This window comes from Melozone crissalis, unplaced genomic scaffold (assembly GCF_028551555.1).
Source record: "Melozone crissalis strain CALT ecotype California unplaced genomic scaffold, PUWL_Pcris_2 ptg000057l_1, whole genome shotgun sequence".
In the NCBI taxonomy this organism is placed as follows: Eukaryota; Metazoa; Chordata; class Aves; order Passeriformes; family Passerellidae; genus Melozone; species Melozone crissalis.
In genome coordinates, this window is record NW_026535835.1 from 8,227,296 (window position 1) to 8,239,133 (window position 11,838).

General features: G+C 69.2%; 2 protein-coding genes across 3 annotated transcripts; both read right to left on the minus strand.

Moving 5' to 3' along the window:
* Window positions 1–227: 227 nt before the first annotated feature.
* Window positions 228–2,775, minus strand: ABHD15 (abhydrolase domain containing 15). Its single transcript, XM_054286985.1, has 2 exons — window positions 1,937–2,775; window positions 228–734 (listed from the first exon to the last, which is right to left on the minus strand). The coding sequence occupies exons 1-2, from the start codon at window positions 2,773–2,775 to the stop codon at window positions 257–259; spliced, it is 1,317 nt and encodes a 438-aa protein (XP_054142960.1). The 3' UTR covers window positions 228–256.
* A 252-nt stretch (window positions 2,776–3,027) lies between these two features.
* On the minus strand, window positions 3,028–11,420 carry GIT1 (GIT ArfGAP 1). Of its 2 annotated transcripts, XM_054287079.1 has the most exons (22): window positions 11,315–11,419; window positions 8,340–8,473; window positions 8,146–8,258; window positions 7,963–8,068; window positions 7,802–7,888; window positions 7,557–7,687; window positions 7,386–7,480; window positions 7,263–7,305; window positions 7,055–7,081; window positions 6,727–6,775; window positions 6,571–6,643; window positions 5,870–5,967; window positions 5,678–5,789; window positions 5,467–5,594; window positions 5,237–5,389; window positions 4,928–5,155; window positions 4,765–4,818; window positions 4,407–4,493; window positions 4,241–4,314; window positions 3,965–4,147; window positions 3,812–3,875; window positions 3,028–3,711 (listed from the first exon to the last, which is right to left on the minus strand). In XM_054287079.1, exons 1-22 carry the CDS (start codon window positions 11,364–11,366, stop codon window positions 3,499–3,501), a joined length of 2,304 nt encoding a protein of 767 aa, XP_054143054.1. In that variant the 5' UTR covers window positions 11,367–11,419; the 3' UTR covers window positions 3,028–3,498. The 2 variants fall into 2 exon arrangements, with proteins under 2 accessions (XP_054143054.1, XP_054143055.1); XM_054287080.1 differs by lacking the exon at window positions 4,765–4,818 and having other exon boundaries at window positions 11,315–11,420.
* Window positions 11,421–11,838: the final 418 nt, after the last annotated feature.

Consider the following 11,838-nt stretch of genomic DNA (forward strand, 5'->3'; position numbering starts at 1 on the left):
TATTCTTCTGGTTCAACATACATTATAGCTCATATATAACCTGTATTAATTGTATAGATTGTGCATTTAAAGCTGTTACCAAGTTGTCAGAAAATAAGAGAAGAGAAAAAAAAATAAGGTCATATGTAATATTTTGTTTGTAAGTATCCTTTGTATCATAGCAAAGGAAATGTTAAAAAAAAAAATCAACTGTAATAAAGTAATTTTAGTACACGGAGTGTCTGCCTGCCTTTGTGAGACCCTGCCCCGGGGGGGGCTACCGCGTGTACGACCTCTGCCAGGTGAACACGGGGGGCTCCACCGGGGCACCCCCCCACCTGCGGAGCCGCGGCAGCCCCTTCCTCCTCTCCTCCGTCCGCAGGAACTCGGCCATGGCCCTGAAATATTCCAGCACGGCCTCGTGGGCCCAGCAGCGGCCCGGCCCGCGGCGGGGGAAGCCGCAGTGCCCGCCGTGCGGGGTGAGCAGCAGGAAGAAGTAGGGGCTGCTGCGGAAGAGCTCCCGGGGCAGGCTGCGGGCCGGCGGGCCGCGCACCGGGTCATCGGCGCTGCAGAGGCACAGCACCGGCACCGCCGCCTCGTCCGCGTCGCGCAGGGGCTCGTTGCGCTCCCAGTAGCTCTCCCAGCTGGTGGGGCGGCTCCGAGTCCGGCAGAAGAGCGTTTCCTCCAGCTCCCGCAGTGAGCGGCTGCCCAGGAGCCTGTCCGTGTCCACCACCTCGGCCAGGGCCCCCGCGTACCTGCGGGGATGGGGCGGCCGCCGTGGGCTTGGAGGTGCAGGGGTGCTGCCAGGGGCTGGGGGTAGTGGGGATGCTGGGATGGGGGCCACGGAGAATGTTAGCAGCGGCTGGGGTGTGCTGCTGTGGGGGTGGAGGGTCATAGGGGTGCACTTGGAGCTGGGGGCTACAGGGATGCTGCTGTGGGGGTGCCACCAGCTTGTGTGCCCATGGGCTGCTCAATAGTCCTGGCCCTGCACGCAGAGGAATAGGGGTGACCTCGACTGCCCCAATCCCAGAGTGGCTTAGGAGGCCCATCCCAGCCCCTTGCCAGGGATCCTGGAGGGTCCCCACAGCACAGCCCGGGTGCCATGACAACGGGAGACGGCCGGCGCTCCTGCTTCGTTACCGTGACAGCAGCATTTGCAGTGGGAACCGGGAAACAGGGAGGGGGGAGATTCCCTGCTGCCCACCCCCAGCACCCCATCCCTGCAGTACACACTGTTCCTTGCTGCACCCATCTGAGATGTGCTGCAGCTTCATCTGTCACCTGTTTGCCCCTATGTTTTGGGGTTTACCCGCATTATTTTGGCTCCCATCTGGCCACCTGCAGAGCCCCTTTGCCCTCACAAGCTCTCAGCAGCCCCCAGGGAAGTGCCCACTTGCTCAAGGCCTTGGCCCAAGGCAGTTTGCCTCCTGTCTCAGCCAGTGCTTGGTCCACTCGAGCCTGGCTGTGTTGGACAATAGGGAACCCAGAGCCCTTGGGAAGGGACAGCAGCAGTCACAGCCCCCAGCCCAGCCCTGGGCTGGCATCACAGTCCCCCCACCAGGGCCAACGGGAGGGTCACGTCCTGGGGACAAGGGGCAGTGCAGGGAGAGGGGCCAGCCCCACTCATCCCTCAGGGTCCAAAACCAAACCGGGGCTTCACCAACTCCTCCCAGGAGGAACTGTGAGACCCTGCCCCAGATCTCCCTGCTCAGGAGCCCCAGGATGCTGCGGCAGCCCCAGCCAGGCTGGGGACACACGTGGTGGCCCAGCTGGCCCCATGGCAGCCGGCTCCAGGCTGGTGTTCATTAACCAGCACATTTTGCTGCCCTCAGCACCTCTGCCCTGCACTGGGGCTCCTTGTTTCAGCAGCACCCACCCCATGCACACCCCCAGGGAAGACCGAGCGGTCCCCGGGGTACCCCCATCCACCTCCCCAGGCCCAAGAGACTGCACTGACCTGCTCAATCCCTGCTTGAGGTGGAGGAGCAGCGGCCACTCGTAAAGCCAGGGCATCCTGGCCTCAAACCAGTCGCGGCCACGGAAGATGGGGGAGAGGCAGGCGGCGGCGGCCAGGCGGCTGGAGGAGCCGCTCTCGCCCAGGTAGGCGAGCAGCAGCCCCGAGCCCGAGCCCTCGCTGACGGCCAGCAGGGAGGCACAGGGGTGCCGGCACCGCAGGTAGGTCACGGCCTCCCGCAGGTCCCCGGGATCCCCGAAGGGCTGGAGCCGGGGGGTGGTCAGGGGGCAGCCATTGTGGCCCCGGCGGTTGAAGATGACGGGGATGAAGCCCCGCTCCAGCGCCCGCAGCCCCAGCTGCAGCAGCCCCCCCGTCACCTTCCCGGCCGCGTTGGGAATGAGCAGCAGCACCGGGCTGGAGACCCCCCCGCCGCCACCCGCAGCCCCCCACGGCCCCACCAACCAGTCCAGGGCTACCAGCCCAGCGTCGGACAGCTGCAGGAGCTCACGGGCCACCACCGGCTCCGGCTCAGGTGGCTGCAGGAGCTGCCACAGCATCTGGAGCCGGGGCCAGCACGGCCACAGCCAGCGTCCCCCCCGCAGCGCCGCCGACCGCCCGAAGCTCCGCACCAGGTGCTGGGCCAGAGCCGAGGGCTTGCACAGCAGCCGCCAGTGCCCCGAGCCCTCCTCGGCCATGAAGGGGATCCCCTCCTCCTCCTCCTCCTCGTCCTCCTCTCCCCCGTCTGCAGGCACTTCCAGCCTCCCTGACCAAAGGCACCAAGCTAGGAGGGCCAGCCCCACGAGCACCGCGGCTGCGGCCACCAAACCCTCCGGGGACAGCATGGAGGCGGCAGGAGCCTCAGCCGGCAGCCCCGATGGTCGGCGGTTCGCAGAGCGATGGCGGGGCCGCGCCGGGGAAGCCCAGCCCCGGGGCTGGGCAAACAGCAGGGCTGTGCCGGGGATGGCGTGAGCGGCCGCCAGCAGGGCCAAGGGGACTGGGTGAAACGGGAGGGACACGTGGCCAAGCCCGGCCCGGCGCCGCAGGGGTTGAAGCCCCCGCAGCCACGGACCCTCCATGGGCGCAGGAGCCGGGCGCCGTGCAATGCTCACACCTTTATTGATACAAATGTACAAGGACACATCTTACAGTGGGGAGTGCGGCCCCGGCACGGGGCAGGACGCCCGGGGAGGGGTTCAGGACGCCCGGGGAGGGGCGCCCCAGTCCAGTGTAATGCCGTGGGTGGCCTCGGGGGGTACCGGCCACCCAGAGAGGGGTTTTGTGGGGAGTGGGGGTACAAGGCCACCGCCGCCACGGACAGCTACAGAGGCTATGTACAGGATAAGTTAGGGGTGGGCGGGGGGGCTGTACAGGGGGATGCAGGCACCTACCCCGCGGGCTGAGCACCAGCTCCTTGATGGCGCGGGGGGCACGAGGAACCCCGCACCTCGGCTCCCCAAAAAGGCCACTTGCAGCCACGCTCGCCCCAGGTGCCGGCTGCTGCCGGAGGGAAGGGAGACATGGAGGGTGAAGGGGCCTGGGGACATGGGGGGGACGCGGGCTGGCGCTCACTGCTTCTTCTCACGAGTGGTGATGGTGACCAGCTGCTTGGCGGCCTTGGCGATGTCGTAGGCACACTGGATGACCTGCTGGGTCAGGAGCTGGTAGTCCACGGTGGCACCGGGCTCGGGGGGCACAGTCTTGCGGCACTCGCTCTGCAGCCGGTAGGCGCTGGCGTTGAGCAGCCGCAGGGAGCTCCGCACCGTCTCCAGGGCTGGTTTCTGTGGCAGAGCACAGGACCAGCGTCAGATCATATGCTCAGGGGGCTGACAGTGTCTGGTGGGGACCACAACCACCCCAGGGACACACAGCTCCTCCTACCTTAGGGAAGAGCGATGCCATCTCTGTCACAGCCGAGTGGATCTTCTCTGAGCAGGGCACGAAGCTGGGGGCAAGGACAAAGGGTGAGCAACACAGAGGGCAAGGCCTGGTCTGGGTGTTCAGAAGGACCCTGAGGCTGTGCCCCTGTCCTACCTATCATGCTTGGACTCTTGTGCTGCCCGCAGCAGCTCCTGGATGTTCTTGGTGACCTGCTCAGTTTTGAGGATGACATCCTCCGTGCTGGGCAGGCCAGGGTCCAGCTCCCCGTCCAGCGGGTCCAGCTCGTGGGGGAAATCCTCATCCTTGCTCAGCTCCACATACCGCTTCCCCTCCATGCTGCAGGGACCAAACAACAGCCCTGGGTCAGTATCAGCCCCCTGTCCCTGTGTCCCCACGAACCCTGGTGTAGCCCCCAGCCCCACCACTCACCTGATCAGAACCTCACCAGCCTGTGTGTTGTCGTAGTCACTGTCAGTGCCGCTGCCATGCCGGTCCAGCTTGCTCTGGAGAGAAGAGGAGCAGTGTCAAGCCCTGCCCCACTCAGGCTCAGGAGTCTGCCCACCCCAAGGGTTCTTCCCCATCCCTGATACGTCACCATGTGTCGGGCACCATCAGGCGGGCAGGAGAGCAGCGGGGAGGATGGAGGGAAGGGCACCGAGGAGGCAGATGGACCTTTCCGGATCTGGAGGGGTAAAAGAGGGGAAGCCCATGCTGAACGGGGTGCAGAAGGGTGTGGAGCCGACCCCGGTGACGTGCAGGGGAGGACGAGCACAGGGGACACCGCCACCCTGCATGCAGGAACGTTCCACAGCTGCCACCCCTTGGGGAGGTCCCCGGCCTGACCCAGGGGGGTGCAGGGCGGCGGGGAGACAGGACATCCCAAAGGCCACATCCTGGGCAGGCCACAGCCACCATGTCCCATGCAGGAGCCGCCCCCGCTGCGGCCCCCTTACCCGGTACACGCTGGCCGGGATGTGCATGGAGTACAGAGCCTCGTCCTCCACCTCCTGGCGACACACAAGAGGTTACGGCCCCGCAGGGACGGGACCCAGCGCCCTGTGGGGCTGGGGGGCCTGCTGCACCCCAATACCCTCCCACCCAGCCCAGCACACTCACGCCAGGGCTGAAGGGCTGCAGCCGGGTCACCAGCTCCTCCACGGGCTGCCCGAAGGGTTTCAGTGCCGAGCCCGGCTCGTACATGGAGAAGGCCTGGCGATCCCGGCGGTGCTGGGGGGCCGTGCCCGGGGGGTGCCCGTGCTCTGGCCGCTCGCTGGGGGCCGGGGTTGGATGTGCAGGGCCGGTCTGCTGCCGGATCTGAGTGTTCTCGGCCTGCAGCTTGTGGATCTGCAGCCAGGAGAAGGGAGAAGGCATCAGTGAGGAGAGAGGGGTACGCTGAGGAGGGAGCCCCGCTGACCCCACACCCACCTCGCGCTGCAGCCGGCGCAGCTCATCGCTCAGGCTGTTGTTCACCTTCATCAGCTGCTGCACCTTGGCCTCAGAGGCTGCCAGAGCCTTCTTCACCTCCAGGTACTCCTGCAGCGTGATGGGGCCGTCTGACAGGTCGGAGGAGTCCATGCTCTGCAGGGAGAGGAGTTCAGTGTGAGGATCCCAGAGGTGGGGGTCTGGCTGGGGGTCCAGGCCGGGTTGGGGCTCACCCTGGCGCGGTTGTTGCGGGAGGCGTTGCGCAGCAGCTCCTGGTCCGTGTCCTCGTCAGAGGCGACGCTGTCGTAGTCGTGCTGGTCGTCCAGGTCACTCTGGCTCCGCAGCGAGTAGTCGAGGGCGTCTGGGGAAGGGAGGGCAGGGTGGGTGCTGAGCACAGGGCAGGGGGAAGCGCTCAGCCCCACCTCGCTGCCCTCCGTGCCTCACCTGTGGGGCTGAGCAGACTCTTCCCTTGCTGCCGGCGCTTGGCTTCCCCAAGGATGTCGATGAGCAAAGTGGCAAACTCCCTGGCATTGAACCTGGCCAGCTTTTGCCGGCCCTGGGGGCAGCAGGGGGAAAAAGGGGGTGAGCAGAGGTCTGAGTGCTCAGGGGGGTCGCGTGGCCTAGAGGGGCCCTCACCTGGTTGCGCGTGGCTGAGTACTCGGGGTTGACAGGGAGGAAGGGGACGGCGCTGCGCTCTGTCACCAGCGTGCTGTGGTTCTGCGTCGTCAGCCAGACTGCAGGAAGGCACCTGGTGTCAGAGCCCGGGGGACACAGGGGCTGCACCCCCGGACAAGCCGGCTGCAGGGCCCGGAGCCGGCAGGACGCAGGCGCGGGCGCAGGGCCAGCCTGCTGGGGCTGGGAGTGGAGCCTGGCCAGGCTGACGGGAATCGCCTCCCCCAGCCACCCAGCAGGGCTGGGGTCCCCCCATAACCCACCAACAGGGCCCCAAAAATGCTCTTCACCCTTTCAGCCACCAGCTCAGCACCCCCCAGCCCCTTTGACACGTCTGTTAGCACCCGCCCCGCCACGGAAATGGGATTACCCCCACCCTGCCACCCCCCAGCCCAGGGGCAGCACTGCAGGCTGAGCCCCCATCCCTGGGGGATCCCGGCACCCACCTCCGGCAGCACCCCAGCCCCGGCACCCAGCGGCGGCCCCTCGCGCTGAGCAAACCTTCCCGGCCGGAGGAATGAAGAAGGAGGGGCCTGCGGTCCCGGCGGACGCGTCCGGATCGGGGGGAGCGCAGGGCTCGGCCGCGGCCCCGCCGCTGCTCCTCCCCCGCGCCTCCGCCGCGCCCGCCCCGGCCCCGGGGGGCTGCACCCGCACCCCCCGCTCACCCGCGTCGTTCTCCCGACGGTCCACCTCGTCGTACACGTCCATGGCCAGCTCCTCGAAGAGGCGGTTGCTGAGCTGCAGCAGTGCAGGGGACAGTGTCAGGCAGGATGAGAGGGGCAGGCGGGACATCCCCCAGCCCTGCCCTGGCCCCCACTCACCGCCTGCAGCTTCTTCTTGGCTGCCTTGGCCAGTTCAGAGAGGTCCAGGCTGGGGGGGTGCGAGGAAGGGGAAGCAAAACGTGGGGGTTATTCCTGGCCTGTTCACACCAAACCAGTCCCCAGCTGCACCCCACCAAGACAGGGACCCCCCTCAGGCATCGGGGGCTTCACCAAGCAGGGCTGGCAGGCAGGCACAGGGGGGTGAGGGGGCGGGCGGGACCCCCCTCCCCGAGTGTCCCCCGGGTGCTGGGCTGGGCCGAGCGGCCAGGGCTGCAGGGGGGGCCCATGCCAGCAGCATGGGGGGCCCCCGGAGCCGAGCGGACAATACCTCTGTGCCATGCACTTTGGGCGCACCCTGCGCTCCGGAGAAGGCAGCGGAGGGAAGAACAGGATAAAGGCGGACGTTAAACGCGCGGGCACGCCGACTCCCCACCCCCCCAGGACGCTCCAGAGACCGGGGTCCCCCCTCAGCCCAGCGGGGACGCTGGGGGGGGACACGGGACAGGGCAGCGGGGCCACGGGCGCCAGGCACTCACCTGTCGGCCATCTGCGGGATGATGTAGTGCCCGTTCTTGTGGTCTGCACAGAGAGAGGGGCGGTGAGCAGGGCCATGGGATCCCTCCAGGGTACCCCCCTCGCCCCAGGACCCCCTCACTCACCCGGCTTCCTGCCGCAGAGGTAGAAGGCCAGCCGGTCGGTCAGCTCATACTGGCACTCCACCAACCGCTCCGCCAGCTCGTGCTGGGCTGCCTGCCTGTGGGAGGGCCGGCAGGGGTGATGCCCACCCTAGCTGGGATGCAGGCAGGGGTGACCCCCTTCCCTGCCCTCACCTGGCATAGTCAATGGGGGTCCGGCCGTTCACATCGGGCGCCCCAGGGTCGGCGCCGTACACCACCAGCAGCTCTGCCTGCAGGATCTGCCCGGCCTTGGCGGCCACGTGCAGCGGGGTGGTGCCCTTCTCCTGCGGGCATGGGCAGCCTCAGCCCTGCAGCCTGCATGTGGCATGAGGCTCCAGGACCCCCCTGGGCCCCACACCCCCTCTGGGGTCCCTGAGCCCCACCAGACCAGAGCTCACCGGGTGGAAGAAGTTGGCCTGGGCACCCAGCGAGAGCAGGCGCAGGCAGGTCTCCAGGTTGCCCGTCCGCACGCTCGAGTGCAATTGCTGCAGAGGAGAGAGCTGGTAATGGGGCGATCTGTCCCCTCTGCCACAGGGGGGTCCCTGAGCCCCCTCCCCACCTTGCTGAGGTCCTTGGCAGTGACGCCATCATCATCCCGGCAGGGCAGCTTGTGGACGAAGGCCAGCATCTGGTACTTGGCACGGATGAACTCCGACTTGGTGGGGCTGGAGGGTGGGCAGTGGGTGAGGAGGGGGCTCCCAGCCAGAGCTGACCCCCTCCCCACAGCACAGGGGGCACTTACTGCACTTTGTCCTGGGGGTTTGCCTTCCGGCGCCCGCTCTGCACCTGCGCTGGGTCCAGCAGCGAGTGCTCCCAGATGGAGTTGGCCCCGTTGCTCGCCAAGGTGTGCACCATCTGCAGGGGACAGGCAGGGCCCAGTGGGCACGGGGGGTCCCAGTGTGCGTGTCCCCACACTGCAGTGTCCCCAGCACCCACCTGGAGCAGGGTGGCGGGCCAGGGGCTGTGGCGCAGGTGCTTGACGATGGAGATGTGGCGGCCCAGGCTGCGGTGCACGCTGCAGCACTCGTCACAGATGAGCACCCCGCGGTTGATGGACGCCCAGCCAGGGTCTGGGGGTGGCACGGGGGTGTCAGCGGGTGTCCCCTCCCCGTGCTGTCCCCTCCTCGTGCATCCATCCAGCAGGGGGGATGCGTTGCCACAGCAACCATTTCCCGAGAGATGGAGAGGGGCTCAACCCATCACCAGGGGAAACCCACGGGTTTCCCATAGCAACCACCAGCCAAAACGGGGGCAGGGTTTGGCCCCCCACCATCAGGAGGACAGCTGGTGGCAGGGATGATGCCAGCACACGCGGATCAGGGGCACTCTGGCTCACTGTGAGGTCACTCACCCCAGAGCCCCCAGCTGGGTGTTTGGGGGGTCCTGGATGGGGGCAGTGTGCCCCACAGTGGGTGGGCACCCCCAGTCCATGGGCTCCTGTGTAGGATGGCCAGCAGCTCTGCAGCCTCAGCACCCCAGCACAGCCAGCCCTCGGGACACCCCAGCTCCGGGGCAGGTGCCACGGCCCCCCACGCTGCCGTGCCCCTCCAGCCCCGCCGCTGGCCCCGGCCGGCCGGACTGGAGCCCTTTGTGTCCCCGCCGGGAACAAAGGATCGTTTGAGCAGCCGCGCTGGCCCCGCGCTGGCACCAGCCCCGGCACCCGCGGGGGCACCGCTCCCGGCCCGGCAGCAGCTCCCCACGCCCGCGCCCCAAAAACGCCTCCTGGGGACCACGGGTCTGGCCCCGTGGTGCGGCCGTTGAGCTGCAGCTGTTCACAGCAGAATGAGGACAGGATTTGAGGACCCCCGCTGGGTCACAGCTACCTCCCCCCTCCCGGGAAACGCAGCCGGGCACGGGGTGACGATGCTGAAGGGTCCCCAGGTGTCCCCTGTGCCGGGCACGACGGGGGAGTCCCGCCACCCTGTGCCCACCCCCTGCCCTCCCCTTGTTTCTGTGGGTCCTACACAAACACCACAGTGTCCCACGGCGGGGGCAGCCGCAAGCCCGGGGACACAGGGCCTGGGAGGCGGCCGCACTGGCCTGAGGGGGGACAGCGGCCCCACGACCTCACCGAGGGAGGAAGGCAGGCAGGCAGCCAAGCCTCCCCCACTTCCTCCCTGCAGGGTCCCGGACCCCTCCCCAAGCAGCCCCCAAGGCCTGAGGACCCCGCGTTGAGGGCGCGGCGTCCTGCCCTGCTGCAGGGCCCCGGGGCCGGGCTGGGGTGGCCGGGGGGAGCGGCGGCCCCCCCAGCCTGGCAGCCCCGTGCACGCAGATGGCAGCGCCTTGGCAGCCGGTGCGGCGGCATCTGTGCCTTCGCACCCGCTGCCCACGGCCACCGCCGGGAACAGGACGCTCCGTGCGGGGGGAGCCGGCCCGCGGCCCCCCCAGGCGGGTGCATCCAGAGTATCCCTGGGGCAGCAGCCCCTCCCGCCCCAGGAGCGCGGGGATGCCGTGGGATGCGGGCGGGCACTGCAGCAGATCACGGAGTGCTCGCACAGGGACACTCCAAACCCTGCGAGGATCCTGGAGTCCAAGGGAGCTCGCAGCACCTCAATCCCTGCATCGGGATGTGGGTGACACCGGCACCCCCAGCACTCGGCCCCGTAGCGGCGATGGCAGGGCCGGGGGCAGCCGGAATCCCTGCGTGGGGCAGAGGGACCGGAGCGCCCCACGGGCACCTCCCCATGCAGGGCCAGGCAGCGCATCCCCGGTGCTCCCCGCGCGCTAGGAAACGGCCTCTGGACTTTATAACTCATTTCCTCCCATGGCTGCCAGGCGATAAGAGATTGGAAGAAACTGTTTTCCATTTCCCCGGGCCGCAGCAGGGAGCCCCGGCACCGCCCCGGGAACCCCGGGCCCCCCGCTCGCCCGCCGGCACGGGGGATGCCTGGAGGCAGGGCAGCCTTTCGCCCACGCGTGCCGACAGCTCCGCTGGCAGGATCCGGCCATTGGCACGTGGCCGGAATAATTTCGGCACAGGCTTGGCCCGCGGGCAGCTTTCCGGGGCCGGCTCCGAGCCCCGTTCATTCATTGCCGTGGGGCCACCTGTGCTGGCTACGGGCAGGTTTGGGGTCCGGCCCAACCGTGGGCAGGGTTTGGGGGGCCAAACCCTCCGCGACGCCCACGGGCGCGTCCCCAGCGTGGGGGTTGCGGGCACCGGCACCGCCGGGGATGGGAATGGTCTTGCCCAGGCTCGGCTCCGGCTTGCAGCGCCGCGGCCGCCCGGCTCGCCCGACCGGCACCGCCAAGCCCGGATCCGGCTGGGGTGGGTGCTGGCTGCGGGCTGCAGGACGGTGTCCCCCATCATGCTGTCATTTACAGGGTCACCGGCGCTGCTGGCAGCGAGCGGCGCGTCCCCGGGCTGTGCCAGCAGCCCCCGCGCCGGGGTGAGAAAGCCGTGGGTGGTGCCGGGGGGCGTGGGGGCACCCGGGGCGCGCTGGAGCCGCACGGAGGAGGCATGCGGGGGTATCGCCGCTGTGTCTCGAGTGTGTGAGGGCATTCCGGGAGGCTAAAACGGGGTGCACCAAGGGGGTCATGAGTTTCATCACAGCGTTTCACTGGGAGCACATCAGAGGGTTCCTGGGCGCAGGCGGGGGGCTCAGCGGGGCTCCCTTGGCTGTGCGGAGTGGGGAGCAGAAAGGAATCGCCAGGGCGATCCTGGGGGCGCTCAGGGAGCCGCAAAGGGGTCTCGATGTGGGGCGTACGAGGAGATGCAGAAGGGGTCACGGGGAGCAGTCCGGGGCAAACACCTCGGGGTGCAGCGGGGGTGCGGGGGCCGCGCCGGGGGTGCCGTGGGGCGCACGGGGGGCTCTCGGTGGGGCGGGGGGGCGCGCAGGGCAGGCGCCGGGGGGCAGCCGGAGGCGCGGGGGGGCCGGCGGGGCCGAGCCGGTGCCGATGCGGGGGGGCCTTACCTGGGGCGCTGCAGTCGGCGCACACCTCTGCCCGCGGCGCCTTCCGGGACATCCTCAGCGGCGAGGCGGGCCCGGGCCCGGGCCTCTGCGCCAGCGTGAGGCGGCGGCAGCGCCCCCGGGCCCGCCGGGGGAGCGGCGGCGGGGAAGGGGAGGGGGGGCCGGGCGGCGGGGCGGGGGCAGCGGGGCCCGGGGCGGCGGGGCCGGGGGCTGCCGGCTGCTCCCTGCGCCCGGCGGCTCCGCAGGAAGCGGCGCAGGCCCGGCCCCGGCGGAGGAGGGGCCGCACCGCCCCCGCCCCGCCACCGGCAGCGCTGCCGCGGCCGCCCCGCACCGGCACCGGCACCGCCCCGCACTCGCAGCCGCACCCGAACCCGCACCGGTGCCGGCGCCGCCCCGCACCGGGACACGCGCCGGGAACGCCCCCGCCCCGCACACGGAGCCGGAGCCGCACGCGAATTCGGACGGGCACCGGCACCGCTCCACAGCCGCACCGGGAACGCCCCCGACCCGCAGCCGCACCTGCAAAC

What these genes read in the sequence shown, in the direction of transcription:
- ABHD15 (XM_054286985.1), bottom strand. Translation starts at nt 2,775, where the DNA reads ATGCTGTCCCCGGAGGGTTTGGTGGCCGCAGCCGCGGTGCTCGTGGGG. An exon ending in CTCAAGCAGGGATTGAGCAG is followed by an intron (nt 735 to 1,936) that starts GTCAGTGCAGTC and finishes CCATCCCCGCAG; the next exon opens with GTACGCGGGGGCCCTGGCCG.
- GIT1 (XM_054287079.1), bottom strand. Translation starts at nt 11,366, where the DNA reads ATGTCCCGGAAGGCGCCGCGGGCAGAGGTGTGCGCCGACTGCAGCGCC. An exon ending in AGGCCAACTTCTTCCACCCG is followed by an intron (nt 7,688 to 7,801) that starts GTGAGCTCTGGT and finishes CCATGCCCGCAG; the next exon opens with GAGAAGGGCACCACCCCGCT. An exon ending in CCAAAGTGCATGGCACAGAG is followed by an intron (nt 6,776 to 7,054) that starts GTATTGTCCGCT and finishes GCACCCCCCCAG; the next exon opens with CCTGGACCTCTCTGAACTGG.